At 37.7% G+C, this 20,008-nt stretch overlaps 1 protein-coding gene across 1 annotated transcript; it reads right to left on the bottom strand.

The window, feature by feature from the left end:
• Positions 1-17,876: 17,876 nt before the first annotated feature.
• On the bottom strand, positions 17,877-18,710 carry LOC103566450 (olfactory receptor 1M1-like). Its single transcript, XM_008542870.2, has one exon. The coding sequence runs from the start codon at positions 18,708-18,710 to the stop codon at positions 17,877-17,879; it is 834 nt and encodes a 277-aa protein (XP_008541092.2).
• Between the last annotated feature and the right edge of the window lie 1,298 nt (positions 18,711-20,008).

Here is a 20,008-nt window from a genome sequence, read left to right as displayed (position 1 = left end):
GCCATGTCCGCGCCCAGGATTCGAACCAACGAAACACTGGGCCGCCTGCAGCGGAGCGCGCGAACTTAACCACTCGGCCACGGGGCCAGCCCCGTATCTTGAACTATTAATGAAGTGTTTACAGCAATTTGTATGTCAAGGCTTGGTTTCAGGACCCTTCCCTGAATCTTTCCATTTCAGACAAAGATTGAGAGAGCATGCATGCTGAAAAAAACTATTAAAAGATTTACTTCAGGATAAAACAAATTGAATTCAAAAAGAAACTATCCAAGAAGCAATGGTCAGCCAAGAAATTTGTTTTTATGTCAAAAATATAAACAAAATGTTGAGTTTAAAAATATGTAATAATAATAAAGAGAGTGTGCACATAAATAAGATTGATTAGAATACTAGGCAACAGGTATATTTACTACAAGAAGGGGAATTAAAATGAAACCATTGTAAAGTTCTTGTATTGAGTTGCAAGAGAATAGAAATATTGAGTATTTTGGGCTTTATACACAACTGAAGTTTAGGTGTAACCACTAAAATAATGAGCATAGAATATATAACTTCTAAATTAGAGCACAGACACAACAGAAATAAAGAGATTTTGATGAAACCTCTTTAGGTCAGGAAAAGAGATATAAAGAAGCAAAAAAAAAAAAAATTCATAAAATGTGTATAATCACAACAAATCTCCAAATGGCTTAAACTAGTCATTAAAACAGAGACTCTCAGGTTGGACAAAGAAACAAAATCCTATTACCTCATGTGTACAAGAGATACACCTAAACTATAATGACATAGAAGGATTGAAGAAAAAAGAATAAAGATATGCTAAGAAATACTAACCAAAGGAAGATGGATAACTTATTAATATCAGAGAAAATATGCTTAAGGCAAAAGGCATTAAAAGGGATAAAGAAAGTTTTTACATAATAACAAAGGGAACAATTCACCAGAGAGGGGGAGAAAAGCTACTATTATGCATTTAACAACATTAGCTTACAATACATAAAGAAAAAAATGAACAGAACTATAAGGAAAAATGATAAAGCCACATCACATTAGGATATTTTATCATATCTTTTTTAGTAATTGATAGGCCAGGGAGGCAAAATTTTGGTAAGAGTATAGAAGTTTTGATAACACAATTAACAAGCTTGATTTAAGCTCTACACTAAATTATTAGAGAAGCCACATTCTTTTCAGGGACCTATGGAATATCTGCAAAAGTTAAGCCACAAAGCATAATACCAAAGAATACATATCAAACAAAGCATGTTCTCAGATCATAATGTAATCAAATTAGAAATCAATAGTAAAAAGATAATCATCTCTTCCTATATGCTTAAAAATATTTAAAGCATGCTTAAAAATAATGTATGCATGAAAGAAGCCATTATCATTGCAATCAGGAAATATTTATAATTTTTAAAAAACCTACCTATCAAAGGAGATGCAGCTAAAGCAGTATTTAGAAGTAAATTCTTATTCTCAAATGTGTAATTTAGAAAAGAAAGCTTGAAACATAAAACTATTGAAAGTCCTAAGAGAAGACTTAACTAATTGAACAGGTTCTATGGTCATGCCTGCTCAGCTCATAATCTTGTTTCCCTGTAATGGTCATTTACTTGGTGATTTCAATAAGATGCAGAAGAGTTTTCTACTATCTTCCCTGCAAAGAGCACCAAGTTTGACAATCACCCATAGGTGAGAGTACCTTTGTTGGAGTCCAGGTCCAGTGGAGAAGTTCCAGCATACAACCGAAGCAAAAAAAGAAGAATCTGAGATTGGACCCTTTGAAAATGGTAAGAGGAATGGTTTCACTTTAGTTATGTCACCCCTCCCCAAAGACAGCACAGCTCAGTGCCAAGAAAGACACTCTCAACCTTGATTTCTCCCGCTGGAAAGTGAGAGTGTGTAAGTGAATGTTTGGCTACCCCAGCTGTGTGGAATGCTGCCAAAGAGACTCACTTCTTTCTCACCCAATCCAGAATACCAAGGTGAGCTGCTGCGTGCCTGAGGGCAGGGAGAGGCTGGGAGTACATCAGGCATGCTCAGAATCCATCAAAGGGTCACAAATCCTACCAACTGCTTCACAGATTCCATCAGGAAGCCTGTCCACACTCCCCTGGGGATCCTCCTAACTGTCCCACAGGCACTTGCATGCCTCACCCATATGTATCACCATGCCACGACCAGCTCCCTGTGCATGCCCCCAAGGACAGTGAGTGTGAGCATTTGCAGATAGCTAGTGAGCAAATGTAGGAAGCCAGCCCAACTCCGAGGGCTTGAGAGAAAGCACACAAACTTGAGGATTGCAGGGCACCACCCTAGGGAAAGCAAACAGGAGGCTCAGTGCCTGGCCTGGCTTTGCAGGATCAAGAGAAGGCATACAATCTTAAGAACTCTCACAAGAGGGAACAAGAAATGTGGAGCAGGTGTATCCATTGAAAAGGTCTCTGAATGCCTGAGAATCCCTAGGAGGGCTGACAGAAGTGTTTCTCTCCCAAAGTCAGTCAGGAAAGACTGGAGGAGGTGACTCCTTCTTCAAATGTGAAAACGTTAATGCATGACTTCAGGGAACGTGAAAAATCAAGGAAATATAACATTATTAAAGGGAGGCAATAATTTTTCAGTAATTGACCAAAAAGAAATGCAGATCTACACTCTGCCTGTTAAGGAATTCAAAATAGTTGTTTTAAGGAAGCCCAATGAGCTACAAGAAGACACAGAAAGACAATTCAATGAAATCAGGAAAAAAAATACATGCACATGATCTTATATATAGAAATCCTCAAAAACTCCGCAAAAAAAAACTGTTAAAACTAGTAAGTGTCTCAATAAAGGTGCAGAATATGAAATCAACACACAAACATGAATTGCATTTCTGTACACTAACAATGAACCATCTGAAAAAGAAATTTAAAAAATCTCATTTACAATAGCATCAAAAACAATGAAATTCTTAAGAATTGATTTAACCAAGGAGGTGAAAGAGCTGCATACTGCAAACTATAAAACATTGATGAAAGAAAGTGAAGAACACGCAAATAAATGGAAAGACATCCTGTGCTCACCAATTGAAATAATTAATGTCGTGAAAATGTGCATACTACTCAAAGTGATCTAAATATTCAATTCAGTCCCTATCAAAATTCCAATGGCATTTTTCATGGAAATAGAAGATACAACCCTAAAATTTGCATGAAACTACAAAAGACCCCCAAAAGCCAAAGCTGTGTTGGGAAAGAACAGACCTGGAGGCGTCACATTTCCTGATTTCAATTCTATTCCAAAATTTTAGTAATCAAAACAGTGTGGTACTGGCATAAAAACAGACACATAGACCAAAGGAACGCAACAGATATCCCAGAAATAGATCATGCATATACATCAACTGATCTTTTACAAAGATGCCCAGAACACACAGTGGGGAAAGGATGGTCTCTTCAGTAAATCGTTTTGGAGAGACTGGATATTTCAATTCACATGCAAAAGAATGAAAGTGTGGGGCTGGCTCCGTGGTATAGTGGTTAAGTTTGCATGCTCCGCTTCAGTGGCCCGGGGTTCACAGGTTTGGATCCAGGGTGTGGACCCAGCACCTCTTGTCAAGCCACTCCGTGGTGTCATCTCACATGAAATAGAGGAAGACTGGGACAGATGTTAGCTCAGTAACAATCTTCCCCAAGCAAAAAGAGGAAGATTGGCAACAGATGTTAGCTTGGTGACAATCTTCCTCACAAAGAAGAAAGAAAAGAATGAAAGTGGATTGCTGTCTTACACCACTCATAAAAAATAACTAAAAATGGATTAAAGACTTAGATGTAAGATTTGAACCCATAAAGTTCCTAGAAGAAAACATAGAGAAAAAACTCTGTGACATTGGATTTAGCAATGATTTTTTTGGATATGATACCCAAAGTACAGTGAAGAAAAGCAAAAATCTACAAGGGGGACTACGGCAAACTAAAAAGCTTCTGCAAAGCTAAGGAAACAACCAAAAAATGGAAAGGCAACCTACAGAATGGGAGAAAATATCTGCAAATTACATACCTGATAAGGAGGTAATATCCAAAGTATATATGGAGCTTATACAACTCAATAGCAAAAATTAAAAAATAGACTAAGGATCTGAATAGGCATTTTTCTAAAGAAGACATACAAATGGCCAATAGGTTCATGAAAAGGCACTCAACATTACTAATCATCAGGGAAATGCAAATAAAAATCACAGTGAGATTTTTACACCTTTAGGATGACTTTTATCAAAAAGACAAGACATAGCAAGTGTTGGTGATGATATGGAGAAAAGAATTATTTATCCTCTTTGTAGGAATGTAAAGTGGTATGGTCACTGTGGAAAACAGTATGAGGTTTCTGACAAAATTAAAATATAACTATCTTATGATACCATAATTCCTCTTCTAGGTATATATCTGGAGGAAACAAAATCAGAGTGTGAAATGGATATCTGCTCCCCCATGCTCATTGACGCATTATTTACAATAGCCAGGATCTGGAAACAGCCTGTGTTCATCACTGGGGAATGGATAGAGAAGCTGTGGGATGTACTTAATGGAATATTATGCAGCCATGAAAAAATAAGGAAATCTTGTCATTTGAGACAACATGGATGAACCCAGAAGACATTATACTAAGTGAAATATGCCAGACAGAGAAAGACAAATTTTATATGACCTCATTCATATGTGGAATTAAAAAAAAAAGTCAAGCTCATAGAAATGGAGTATAGAATGGTGTTTACCAAGGGCTAGAGGAAATGGGGCGATGCTGGTTAAAGGGTACGAGCTTTCATTTATAAGTTGGATAAGATTTTGGTATCTAATGTACAGCATGGTGACTGCGGTTAATAGTACTGTGTTGTACACTTCAAATTTGCTCAGAGAGTAAATCTTAAGCATTCTCACTTTGGTTCTCTCTTTCTTAGCAATTTTTATCTCATGATCCTTTGGAAATTCTGCTAAAACTACAGCCAGTCCCCTGAAAAATATACATTTTGGTGTTACTTTGCAAACCATTTCAGAGTGTTCATGAAATGCCCTAAACTCCAAGGTTACTTTTAAAAACTTTCTTTGTAGACATCTCTTGATTTTCAAAGTTGATTCTCAGACTTACAACTCCAAGCTCCTAACACTCAGACCTGAATTTCTGCCTGCAAACTCACTATTTCCACCTGGATAATTTGCATGAATACCGTGTGGAATGATGGAAAGCACACAGATAATCAGATTCAGATAGAACAGGATTCAAATCCTGGCTCCATTACGTTGTGACTATTAACCTCTTTAAACTTCATTTTCTTTATCTTTATACTTGGGAGAAATAATACCCACCTCTGGGTTTTCTTAGAAGATGAAGTGAGTTAGCATATGGAAAGTGGGTCAGCTTCATAGTACCATCTCAGCCAACATTTGGCAGCATCACCTCAGATTTTAAGGAAGGTCTGTGAAAAGAGAAACACCGGGGTGTGATTCGTGGGTTCACCATTTACTAGCTAGGTGATCTTGAGTAAGTTACCTAATAACTAAAATCTCACTTCCTTGGTTAAAAGGGCATGATGATAATGGTGTATAATGGATAGGGTTATTTTGAGGATTAAATGAGATATTTATGTAAGATTGTCTATGCAGTGTCTGACACAGAGTAATACAACTGTAACAAGCAGTTATTTTTCTTTCTCTTTCTTCCTGGGGTGGAAAATAAAGTCTAGGGCCAGCCCCAGTGACCTACTAGTTAAGTTTGGCACGCTCTGCTTTGTTGGCCTGGGTTCAGTTCCTGGGCACGGACCCACACCACTCATCTGTCTGTGGCCATGCTTTGGTGGCAGCTCACACACAAAAAGAGAAAGATCAGAAGCAGATATTAGCTCAGGGTGAATCTTACTCAGCAAAAATAAAATACAATAAAATACAATAAAAATAAATACAAAAATAAAAAATAAAGTCTATTTTCTTCTGGAGCCCCTATTTCCATGAATGAAATCACCATCCCTCCAGACACTTAATTGAAAATTTGACTCTTCTTCCCTCATTTCTTCCATTGCCAAAGCCAGTCCATCAATGAGTTGCTACATCTTCCATAAGTGGAACAGCGCATTTTTATACTCATTTTCCATCTATTTCTTCCCACCACCCTAAATCAAGGTTCTCATTACTTCTGGGTTGTCAAGTACTAGTCCTTACTTAATCCTCATGTATCCATCCTCCTTCCTCCAAACCATCCTGAAGTCACTGCCAGATAAATCTTCCTGAAGTATAGCTCTGACCACATCATTTTATTCACTTATTTATTCGTACACTTGCTTACTCCATAAACAAATATTAATGGCTGTGATATACCAGGATTTGGACTGAGTGGTGAGGATAAAAATATGGAAAGACACAGACACTGTCCTCCAGACATTTGAGAGCAAGGATTGTGTCTTTGTTTATTTTTGTGGCAGCATCTTATCCAGGGTATAGAAGACATAAACACAATTGTTCAATACATGTGTGAATAAATAATGATTCTCTTTTTTATTGAGTGTCTCCTGTAGTGTCAGAGACTGTTCTAAGTTCTTTGCCAATTTGCTGCTCCCAACAATCCAATGAGGTTGGTTCTGTTTCACATAAAAGGAAATGGAGACACAAGGAGATGAGATAAAATCAGATGAGGTTTCACAGATAGTAAGGGACAGAAGTAAGTCAAACAGTATGAATCTAGAGCCTGTCCTCTTAATCTTTATAATTTCAAGAATTATGAGTGAATTAATGAATTCACGGTTGAGTAACAGAAACAGACTCAAGAGGCATTTAGTAAATTATGGGGAAATTATAAGAGTTCTTGGGAAATGTAGCTGACTCAGGTGGTGATTTTTGGTATCTATACAACAACCTTTACAAATCACTATTGTCCACTGAAGAAAGTCCAAATGTCTACCTTCACTTTAAGAAACTCCCTATTCTACCACAAATCTACACTTCTTGCTTTATTTACTACTACACTGCTAAAATTATGTTTTGTACCAACTTGTGGGGGCAATCTGCCGATACCTCTCACAACCCACACTTCCGTGTCATTTCCTGTCTCCATGCTTCTTCACATTTCATATTACTTAACAAATTCCTAATCTGTGCCAAGTGATATAATAGACACCTTACATATATGACATATATCCTAGGAACACACCATGAGGTGGAGGTTATAATTCTCATTTTACAGATAAGATGATTGAGGCTCAAAGAAGAGAAAGGATGCGTAGATCGCACAGCTATTAAATGGTGAGCTTGGTTCCAAATGCATGTCTGCCTGAGTCCAAAGCTCAGAGCTTTTCCACTGAGACACGCTGCTCTTTTGTATGCCCTCCTCACGGAACTCTTTGGCCCCCTTACCATTGTCCACCCAATTTCACCTCTATGGAGCCCCCTTGTCAAAGGTGGTTTCTTACTCTGTGTCCCAACATCAAATTAGAGGTTTACATCACTCTGTGGCCATGACATTTTAGCTCATAGTATCATAATTCGACTAAAATATTCAGGCTTTTTTTAATCCTGAGAGGGACTAGTGAGTATCCTATTGATTAAATTACTAACTGAAGCAATTAGCTTGTCTCACATTCTCCTGTCCTGCACACTTAAGCTGTCACTCGCTTACTCTGTCACTCCTCATCCTCCCACAGCTTTGGGGAAAAGTTTAAGTCTCACAAACTGGGAGACTCGTGTGCTCCCTTAGTCATCTTGATGAGGCTTTATTCAAGAAAGCACAACTCCTATCCCATGTGGAACCCTAGAACTTGGTGTCCAGAGTCATTTAGCCTGGAAAGATCAGGAGTCTCCAAGGGCTTCAAAACACAATGACAGAAATAACTCAAATTATGCCTACAGAAATTTGGTGGGAACATCTTTGTTCTTTGAGATACTCAAATGAGCTTGGAAAACCAGGTCCAGATACTAAGAACTGTGCTATAAATTGTGGGTGTTGGAAAGAGATTGGTGTAGTCACATTTGGACTAGGTTGAATTAGGTAGCTATGTGTGGTTACTGGATTCTGGGCTTGGAACTGGGTGCTGAATTGAGCCAGGTAGAATATCACAGTTCTCTGAAGATACAGTGGCTATCTTCTCTCCTTTTCCACCCCCTGCATTCTCTCCAATCTCTCTCTATCTCTCTCTTTCTTCTCTCCTTCTCTCCATCCTTCCTTCTCTCCCTGTCGTCAAAGTCCACTTACTGGGCTATCTCTCCTCTTCTTGACATCAACACTGAGGCATGAGTCAAGTTTAAGGCTCAGTTCTCTCCCTGGTGATGGACAATAAAGCTGCTGGCTGTGCTTCCAAGAAAGGACCAGAATGATGAAGTTAGATCTTGGAGACTGAAAGATACCTTGCAGGGGCACAGGCAGGATCCTCCTGGCCCAAAGAAGAAAATCTGGAGTAGGGGATAAATTATAGGAACAGAGGGAATATTTACAAATTCTGGGCCAATGGGAAGTCAATTCCCAATGGTCCTTGTTAGACAAATTGTCCAATCTTGCTTCTGTTCCCAGAATAGTTCAGTTTCCTATGGGGGCTGGGACATGGCAGTAAGAAGCATGTATTGGCTATTTTAGGTCATCAGGAGGCAAGTAGGAGCAAGTTCTATGTTTCTCAACTTGCTCTGTACTCTCTCCTCAGGGAACAAACTCTCATAGTCTCCTAAATTCTGTCTATCCAAGGTCCAGGGCTTCTCATGGAGGACGTTTCCATTCTTTGAAGCCAGTATTCCTCATCACTTTAAGAGCAAAGAAACATCTCCCTACATTTACACTAAGAAACAAATCTTCTTCGACCCCACTTACCCTCAGGAGGGCAACTCTCTGTAAAGACATACTGGCTTCCTTCCATTTCTGCTAATGGAGCAAGTAGAATCTAACCTGATGGGTATACGCAAAGAGAGAGGCTGGCTGAATGGATCTGCAGGCAGATGCGTGCTCTGATTATTTGTACCAAGGTGGCATCAGTGAGAGTCTCTACCTTTACATTTTTAGGAATTCAGTTTTATGAGGTGACAGCCAGATTATCAGGTCATGGATCCATTCAGTAAACACTCTGGAACTGATTGATACATTCAGTACTAGTTTTTAAAAATCTTTGTTATGGAACTACTCAAACATAGACCAAAGTAGAGAAGATAGCGCTAGGCTGAGTCATGTGAAATTGACAATATTCTACCATTTTTGACCAACAAAATGGGCAATTTTTTCACATGCCTCAGCTTGATGTAATGAAACCCCATGTATTCATCACGCATTTTCAACGATTATCATTTCAGTCTTGTTTCGTCTATATTCTACATACTTTGACCTCTTCACTAGGATTACTTCAGAGCAAATTCCACATATATAATTTCAGTATGGCTCTAACAAAAGAAAACCTCTTTTTAAAATCATAAACACAATACCATTATTTTACTTTAAAATATTAGTAATAATTAAATATCAGTAAATATCCAGTTATTATTCAACTTACCCCAATTGTCTCATAATTTTTTTAATCATTTTCTCACAATAGAATCTAAATATTGTCTATGTATTCCAATCGGTTCATAGCCGCCTAGAGTCCTTTTTAATCTATAGGATTCTTTTTTCCCTCTTGGAGTTTGTTGAATAAACGATTTCATTAATTGCATTTGTATGCTATTGTTTCAAATATGCCTCTTGGAAATTGTAATTATAAACTGGCATTTAGGTCTAGATACTTGATCAGGCTCAGGGTTGATTTTAGGAAGGAAGGCTATTCCATGGGTGGTGGTGTCGATTTTCCTCAGGAGACATGTATTTTCTTTCCCCGCCCCAAGCTTTATTGAGGTATAATTGACAAATAAAATTATAATATATTTAAAGTGTACAAAGTAAAGATTTGATATACATACACATTGTGAAAGGATACTCACAATCAAGTTAATTAACATCTCCATCACCTCACATATTTATCCGTTTTTTTTGGTGAGGACTCAAATCCTACTCTTCTAGCAAATTTCAGTTGTACACTACAGTATCTTCCACTATAGTTAGCATGTTTTACATTAGGTCCTCAGACCTTATTCACCGTATAACAAAGTTTTTACCCTTTTACCAACCTTTCCCCATTTCCCCCACCCTCTAACCCCTGGCAACCACCATTCTACTCTCTGTTTCTATGAGTTCAATTTTTTTTAAGATTCCGCATATAAATGATACTACACAGTATTTGTCTTTCTCCATCTGGCTCATTTCACTTAGCATAATGCCCTCCCTTTTCATACATGTTGTCAGAAATGGCAGGATTTCCTTCTTTTTTAAGGATATTTCATGGGAAATATACACACCACATTTTCTTTATCCCTTCTTCTGTTGACAGACAGTTAATTTGTGTCCACACCTTGACTGTTGTGAATAATGCTGCAATGGACAGGCGAGTGAATATATTTCCTTTGGATATATACTCAGAAGTGGGATTGCTGGATTATTTGGTAGTTCCATTTTTTATTTCTTGAGCTTTCGTACTGCTTTCTACAGTGGTTGTACCAGCTTATAGTCCCATCAACACTGTAATGCTGAAAGAAGCACATATTTTCTGTTGTCTCTTTTTTTGTGATATTTGCAGCCATTAAAGTTCATTGGCTAGATACATTATTTCATGAAGGTATTCTATTAGGCTTTCACTTAATTGTCGAACTGCTTCTATAAAAATAAACTTCCACTCATTAAGTTTCTGGTTAGTCTAAGTACTATTTGTAGAGGAAAGTCAGCAAAAATGCTTGAATCTTTATAATTTTTCCATGTATACCTTGTTTTTCAAAATACTGATTTGGTTCCCTAGCATCCTCCAGAGGTGATAACGAGTGTGGTTTTTGCAACCACTATTTTGAATTTCTGTAGTTTTAATACTTTTTTTTTAAGCAGGAAAAATTTACTCCCTCATGGTTTTGAAGACCAAAATCAAGCTTTTGGTACTGTGGTTCCCTCTGGGTTCTCTGAGACACAATCTACTGTCTGCTCCTCTTCTAGCTTCTGGTGGCAGCAGGAAACCCTTGGCATTCCTTGGCTTGGGGCTGTATAAATCCAGTATCTGTGTCCATCTCCACATGACCTTCTTCTCTGTGTCTGTGTGCTTCAAATCTACCTCTCCTTCCTTACATAAGGATACCAGTCATTGGATTTATCACCCGCCTTAATCCAGGATGATCTTATCTTAAGATCCTTACTTCCATTTTACCTGCAAAACCTCTTAATCTCCATAAGGTCACATTCTGAGGTTCTGGGTTCCATGGATTTTGGAGATAAATCCACCTTAGAAATTGCCTCTAAAATATGGTTTAGCTTTATCTGTTCTTTTCTCTTCTGATGTTGTTGCTGCTGCTGTTAGATATGGCTGTTAAGTCAACTTTCAAAATAGTCTTTGTTATTTTTCTGTAACATACTTTAAAAATTTTTAAAAAGGATTCGTTCTTCTTTTTACCAAAGCAATAAATGTTAATTGAAGAAAATTTGTAAAATACAGAAAAGCATGAAAGAGAGTAAAACCACTTGTATTCTCAGTGCTCAGAGGAAAGGATTCTTTTTCAAAATCACTTTAACCATTTTTAATGATACAGTTCAGTGGCATTAAGGACATTCACATTGTTGTGCAAACATCACAGAACCTTTCATCCTCCAAACTCTGTCCCCATTAAATACTCTGTCCCCATTAAACACTAACTCCTCATTCCCATCTCCCTTCAGCCATTGGTAACTACCATTCTATTTTCTGTTTCTACGAATTTGACTGCTCTTTGTATCTCATATAAGTGGAATCACACAGTATTTGTACTTTTGTGTATGACATTTCATTTAGCACAATGTCTTCGAGGTTCATCCACGTTGTAGCATCAATGGACTCTTGGGCTGCTTCCACACATGTAACCATGATGAATCATGCCGCTATGAACACAGATGAACAAGTATGTGTTTTGAGTCCCTGCTTTCAATTCTTTGGGATATGCACCCAAAAGTGGAATGCTGAATCATATGATACTATATTAATATTTTGAAGAACTGCCATACTATCTACCATAGCGTCTAACCATTTTATCTTTCCACTAGCAAGGTTTTCAGTGTGTCCATATTCTTGCCAATACTTCGTTATTCCTGTTTGTTCCTTTATGTAATAGCCACCCTAATGAGTGTGTAGTGGTAACTCATTGGGGTTGATTTGCATTTCCCTAGTGATTAGTAATGCTGAGTCCCTTTTCATGTGCTTATTGGCCATTTATATAACCTCCTTGGAGAAATGTCTATTTAAGTACTTTTCCTATTATTTATTTATTTATATTTTTGGTGAGAAAGATTGGCGCTGAACTAACATCTGTTGCAAATCTTCCTCTTTTTCCTTGAGGAAGATTGTCCCTGAGCTAACATCTGTTCCACTCCTCTATTTTGTATGTGGGATGACTCCACAGCATGGCTTGATGTGTAGGTCCACATCTGGGATCCAAACCCATGAACCCTGAACCACCAAAGCAGAGTGAGTGAATTTCACTACACTGGCATGCTAGCCCCTCCTTTTCCCATTTTTAATTGGATTGTTTGGTTTGTTGTTGTTCTTGAGGTGTAGGAGTTCTTTATATATTCTAGATTTTAATCCTTTATTAAATATATGGTTTGCAAATATTTTTTCCCATTCCACAAGTTGCCTTTCCATGCTGTTGATAGTATCTTTTGATGTGCAAATATTTTTAATTTTGATGATGGGCAATTTATCTATATTTTCTTTTGTTGCCTATGTTTCCTGTGTTAAATCCAAGAAATGTTTTCCCAAATCAAATGTCATAAAGTTTTCCTTCTATGTTTTCTTTCAAAGAATTTTATAATTCTATTTCTTAGGTTTAAGTCTTTGAGCCATTTTAAGTTAATTTTTGTACATGGTATAAGATAGGAGTCCAACTTCATTTCTTTTGCATGTGGATGTACATTTTTCCCAACACTTGTTTGCTTAAAACACTGTCCTTTCCCCACTGAATTGTCTTGCCATGTTTGTCAAAAATCATTTGACCATATATACGAGGGTTTATTTCTGGGCTCTCTGTCCTATTACACTGGTTTTAGGTCTGTATTTATGCTAGTACCATGCTATTTGATTCCTGTCGTTTCACAGTATTTTTGGAGATTAAGAAGTGTAAGATCTCCAAGTTTGCTCCTGTTTTTCAAGAATCACTTGGCCATTCAGAGTCTTTGACATTTTTTATATGAATTTTATGATAGATTTTTCTATTTCTGCCTAAAACCTCTTTGAGATTTGCATAGGGATTTCATTGAATCTCTTGCTTGCTTTGGATAGTACTGACATCTTAACAATCTGAAGTCTTCCAGTCCATGAACACAAGATGTCTTTCCACTTATTTGTATCTTCTTTCACTTCCTCAAGCAAAATTTTGTAATTTTTAGTATACAAGTGTTTTGCTCCCTTGGTTAATTCTTTCCTAACTATTTTATCCTTTTTTGGTGCTATTGTAAATGGGATTGTTTTCTTAATTTCCTCTGAAGATATTTCATTGTTGGTATATAGAAATACAACTGATTTTTGTGTGCTGATTTTATATCCTTCGTACAATTTAGTATAGCTTTGCTGAATTTGGCTTGGTTATAACAGGTCCTTTGGTGTCATCTTTAGGGTTTTCTACCTATAAGATCATGCCACTTGTGAACAGAGATAATTTTAATTTTTCTTTTCCAATTTGAATGCCTTTTATTTCTCTTTCTAGCCTAATTGCTCTGGCTAGGACTTTCAGTACTATGTTGCAAAAAAGTGGTAAAATCAGACATTCCTGTCTTGTTCCTGATCTTAGAGGAAAAACTTTCAGGCTTTCAACATTGAGCATGCTGCTGGCTGTGGATTTTTCATTATGGCCTTTATTGTATTGAGGTAGGTTCTTCCCATTCTTAGTTTCTTGAGTGTTTTTATGATAACAGGGTGTTAAATTTTGTTGAATGAGTTTTTCAACAATAGAAATGATCAAATGTTTTTCCCCTTCATTCTTTGGATACAATGTATACAATGATTGTTTTTTTCTTATATCAAATCATCCTTGCATTGCAGGAATAAATCCAAGTTGGTCCTGCTGTACAATCCTGTTACTATGCTGTTGAATTTGGTTTGCTAGTATTTTGTTGAGGATTTTTACATTCATGTTCCTAAAGGATATTGGTCTGTAATTTTCTTTTCTTACAGCTTCTGTGTCTGACTTTCATACCAGGATGATGCTGGCCTTACATAACATGGAAGTATTTTCTCCCCTTTTTGGAAGAGTTTGAGTAGTATTGGTGCTAATTTTTCTTTAAAAATTTGGTAGTCTTTAAATGTTTGGACCACTGATGCCATCTAGTTCTAAGCTTTTCTTTGTTGAGAGGTTTTGGATTGCGGATTCAATCTCCTTTTAGTTATAGGCCTATTCAGATTTTCTATTTCTTCATGATTCAGTGTTGGTAGGTGGTGTTTCTCCAGGAATTTGTCCGTTTCACCTAGGTTACCCAATTTGTTGGCATGCAATTCTTCATAGCACTCTTATAATCCTTTTTATCTCTGTAAAATCAGTGCTGAAGTCATCTTTCTTTTGTGATTTTAATTGAGTTTTCTTTCTTTTTTCTTAGTCAAGCTGGCTAAAGATTTACTCATTTTGTTCATATTTTCAAAGAGCCAACACTTGGTTTTGTTGATTTTCCCTTCTCTATTTTATTTATCTCTGCTCCACTATCTTTATTTTTCTTCCTTCCTTCTGCTAGTGTTAGGTTTAGTTTAATCTTCTTTTTTTTTAGTTACTTAAACTGTAAAGTTAGATTGAGAATTTGAGACTTTTTGTAATGTAAGTATTTACAGGTATAAATTTCCCTCTTTAGCAATTGTTTTAGTCTGTTCAGACTGCTCCAACAAAATGCCAAAGACCAGGTGGCTTATAAATGACATAAATTTATTTTTCACAGTTCTAGAGGCTGATAACGTCCAAAATCAAGTCACTAGCAGATTGGGTGTCTGATGAGGGCTCACTTCCTCACTCTTAGATGGCCAACTTTTCACTGTGTCCTCCTGTGGCAGAAGGGACAAGGGAACTCTCTGGGGTCTCTTTTATAAGGGCACTAATCCCACTCATGACACCTTGATTGCAGCCTGTTAGACACCTTGAAGCAGAGACACCCAGCTATGTCACACCCAAATACTTGATCCACAGAAACTGTGAGGTAGTAAACATGCATTGTTTTAAGCTGGACTATATGATAGCCTTATAATACTCGCAGAACGTATTCTAAGATTGAGAAGGGGAAAAAATCTAAATCAAAAACACATGGAAAGCTCCTTAAAACTTATTCAAATGCAAACTTGTTCCTAACATGCATGTTTAGCTTCCTGCATCTGGCATGCTGTCCCTTCATTATAACTTTGAGGTCCTTCTCACCATTAGTACTTAGTTAATTAATTTTTTAATTATTATTTTCCTGCCAGACTAATAACGGTTGTTTTGCTTTGTATTATTTAATTTTATTTTAAAATTAACATCAGTGAAAGATGTGTTTGCTTTGTTTTTTGTGTACAGTGCTTGGAATTATATCCCATTTATAGGTTTATGGTAATTGAAAGGAAGAGCACCACTTGGATATTTCTGGCCCCTAAAAGTCATTACCCTACAATCAGAACAGAAGCATTCCATCAGCCCCCAAATTCCCTCATGCTATCTCTTTATAGACACAGGGAGGGGATTTTACTCTCACTTGTTTAATGCCCAGTTCCCAGTGCTGAGAAAAATACCTATCATTGAATATGAACTTGATAATGTTTGTTGTATGAATGGATGAAACATATATCAAAGTCAACAAATGGTGGGATTTGGTACTACAAGAACTGACAAGGCAAGTGTCTCCTGGATCGGTGGTCTTTATTTCTTTACAGAAAACAAGATGAAAATAACTTGACTGAAAAAATCTTAAGAAATTTTTATTGGCTGAAGGAATCTCTCATTCCATTGAGGATGAGGTGGTCAAATCAGTGCTTTAGCTCAAGTCGTATCTGTCTGTACCAGAGAGAGATGTATTTACAAAGATTTTATGAGTCCTCACATTGTAATAATTTTCCAAGTCACTGGCAATTCCAACTCTCTCCCCACCAACACTGTAACTACTTCCATGCATGCGGCAAGAGAATGGAGGGGATTTAGGAAGAGAGAGTGCTATGGTTCAAATTTCACTTACTTTTTGGTTATTCTAAAGAGGCATGACCAGACACAGGAGTGTCCCATGGCAAACTCAAATATTCTTAAATTCTGGATTTTGTCCACTAGGTTATTACTCATAAATATCCATTAGAATATGATCCATTAGAACATTAGCACAAAGTGGATATTTCACCTTTTCCACATGTACCCTTACTGACTGGGTGTTAACACAAGACTAGGTCTGGAGGTCTGTTTGTTTAACTAAAAAACTCTAATTTAATTTTCATGGAAGGAAAGCACTAAACCAAATGATTATTCAAAGCATTCTACTTAGTATAATCAGATCCTTAGCACCTTTTGAAAATTTCTGGCCCCTGCAAAGTCACTGCTCATTTCATTTTAGTTGTAAATCTCCACATGAGTATCAGGATTACTCCCCAATAAAATAATTACATTTATTGCCTTCATAGGGGCTTTAGAATTACTAAATGAGACAGTGCAAAGAAGCATATTGTGGTATGTGGCACCAGATAAACTCATAATGGACAGCTCTCATTTCTTTTATAAGCAGTGTTACTACTTATATGCATCCCGTAGACATATATGGAGATGGAGACCTATCCCAGCTTCCCTCTGGTTTAGAGACTTATGATTCAGTTGATTGATACTTAATGGCATAAGCTATGTGCCATTAAGTGATGGTTCCTGTCTTAGTGCATGGTTTGAATCTCCTTCTCCCCGTGACTTCCACAACTTTTATCTAGCACATGCCATCTTGCTCCTCCAGAAGACAGGATAGGGGTGAGTGTAGGAGGCTGTGCAATTCATCCATGTGCTTCCTGCCTTTGGTCCATGGAATTCAAGTTAACTTCCAGGTTCTTTGGAGAAAGGCCAAACTCTTAGATTGGTCCTAAAGCCCTTCATGACCTGACATTCCCCAAGTCATTCACCATGACTGGATTTTCCACTTCACAAATGCTTTGTTTTCTCTCTTCCCCAACTTTTCACATGCTGGTTTCTTTGTTTGACACTCTTTCTCCTCATATTTTCTGAATTACATCTTCTTATCCTTTGAGGTTTAAGACTGCATCTTCTAAGAAACCTTCCTTGATTCTCCTTTCCAGGTGTTCATACTGTATCTTACCTTTCCCATATTCATATTTTCATATTTCATTCTTTTGTAATTATATGTCCAATATCTTCTCCCACACTCAACTATAAATTCCAATTTGTAAATATCACATCTCTCCTGCTCACAACTCTATGGCCAGTATCTAACATCAAGTCCAGATTAAGTACTCAATAAATATTTGGTGAGTGCTAAATGGATTATGAACGAGGGTAAATTCAATCTGGTAGGACTAGACTAATTTTTCTTGGGAGACAGCATGACACATACCTAAAAGGACCCTTAGTAGTCCCAATATTTGAGAAAATAATGACAGGGTCACCTTGAGGTGTCCTTTTGAACTTCCGCAATTCAAACTTCAATGTGGCTACTCTCCGAAACCATGTAATTCCATACTTTTGCCAAAGACCTTAGATGTTGAGGTCTTACTTCTTGGAAGTTTCCAGGCGTCTTGATGGTCAGGAAGCTGAGGTGATTTTTTTGCTGATGAGATTCCTTAGGGCCCCCTTCAAGTCTCTGTTCCTCAGGCTGTAGATAAAAGGGTTCAGCATGGGGGTGACTGCAGTCTACATTATAGCAGAGGCTTTTTCCTTCACGGCTGTGCGGACAGATGAAGGACACAGATAAACCCCAATGGTGGTCCCATAGAGGAGGGCGACCACAGATAGGTGGGAGCTGCAGGTGGAAAAGGCTTTCTTCCTGCCACCTGCAGAGGGGACCTTTATTATGGCCACGATGATGCGAACATAGGAGGCCAGGATGCAGATGAAAGGTGTGGCTATCACCAATCCTGCCACAATGAGCACAAAGATCTTGTTTACAGACGTGTCAGTACAAGAAAGCCTGAGAAGGGGAGTGAGGTCACAGAAGTAGTGAGGAATCTTGTTGCTACCACAGAAAACCAAGCGCACCATCAGGAGGATGTGAGTGAGGGAGATAAAGTAGGAAAACACCCATGGGCCACCAGCCAGCAGGCCACAGAGGCGTGGGCTCATGATGGTTGTATAGTGTAAGGGGTGGCATATAGCCACATACCTGTCATAAGCCATCACAGCAATTAAGACGCTGTCAATGATGCCAAAAAAATGGAAAAAGTACATCTGGGTTAGGCAACACTGATAGGAGATTGACTTGCTTTTCATTTGGATGTTCACCAGCATCTTGGGGACAGTGTTGGTGGCCAGGCCAAAATCAACCAAGGACAGGTTGGCTAAGAAGAAGTACATGGGGGTGTGGAGGTGAGAATCTGAGCTGATGGCGAGGATGATCAAGAGATTTCCCATAGCCATGACCACATACATGCAGAGGAACAGAGCAAAGAGGAGAGTCTCCTGTTCTGGATATTCTGAAAGCCCCAACAGGATGAATTCAAATGCACTGGTTTGGTTTCTTGGTTCCATGGGTATGATTCTTCTGGAAATATTGAAGGAGGAAGCTACATTAACACTATGCAGATTATTCTGGAAGTTTAGAGGAGTTTACACCGAATTTCTTATCTGTGCTAATTACAGCACTATCTCATGTATACTTTGTATCTTAAGCCGTTGATAAAGTGTAGCAACACAGGTTTCAAGACAGTTCAAGGGACCTTGACTGAATCTTGCCATTTCAGATAAAGTATGAGAGAGTACACCATGCATGGATCTTTGCTGAAAGAAGTACTAAAGGATACACTTCAGGCTAAAATAAATTGCACCCAGACAGAGTAAATGATGTCCAAGAAGAAATAGTTAACTATGAAATATGTATATATGTAAAAAAAATTAAACAAACACTGAGTCTATAAAAGGTAATAACTGTAAAATGCATGTAAACATGGTGGATTAAAATACTAGGGAACAATAATAGAGAATATCCAAAAGTTAATTAGAATAAAAATATTGTAAGTTTCTTGTATTGATTTGTGGGAGAATAAAAATATTGAGTAGTTTGGGCGTTCTATGTCAAGCATTTATGATAAAAGATTACATGTAACCACCAAAATAATGGACATAGAATCTAAATTGGTGCCATGAGTACACAAGAGATTTTGATCAGACAATTTGGAACAGGAAAAGTGTGTTGAAGTTTGTTCACATTGACTTGCAAAAGAGATACTTAAACTTCAATAAATTTTGATAAAATGTTGGTAGCTTAAAATTGGTCACTGTGAGAATATCTACACCATGGGAATAAGTAAATGCTATGAATAAGGTAAGAGTTGGCCCACTACAAAGTTAGAAGACACACAGTCCACAAGACTTCACTCACGTTGACACCCATTGCATGTTTAGGGGTTTCCCCTAACAATGCCAATTTGATAACTCACTAGAAAGACACACAGCTGTTATACCCATGGTTAAATCTGTTATACTCACACTTAAAGTTTATTACAGCTAAAGGGTAAAAATTAAAATCAGCCAATAGAAGAAGCACTTAGGGGGCTGGCCTGGTGGCATAGTGGTTAAGTTTGGATGCTCCACTTCGGTGGCTTGGGGTTCGCAGGCTCGGATCCTGGGCACGGACCAACACACTACTCACCAAGCCATGCTGTGGCAGTGTCCCACAAACAAAATAGAGGAAGATTGGCACAGATGTTAGCTCAGCAACAATCTTCCTCAGGCAAAAAGTGGAAGATTGGCAACAGGTGTTAGCTCAGGGCCAATCTTCCTCACCAAAAAAGCGCCAAAACAAAACAAATAAAAAAGCAGAAGAAGTG

Source organism: Equus przewalskii, chromosome 6, assembly GCF_037783145.1.
Source record: "Equus przewalskii isolate Varuska chromosome 6, EquPr2, whole genome shotgun sequence".
NCBI classification, from domain to species: Eukaryota; Metazoa; Chordata; class Mammalia; order Perissodactyla; family Equidae; genus Equus; species Equus przewalskii.
This window is presented reverse-complemented; position numbering and strand designations above follow the sequence as displayed.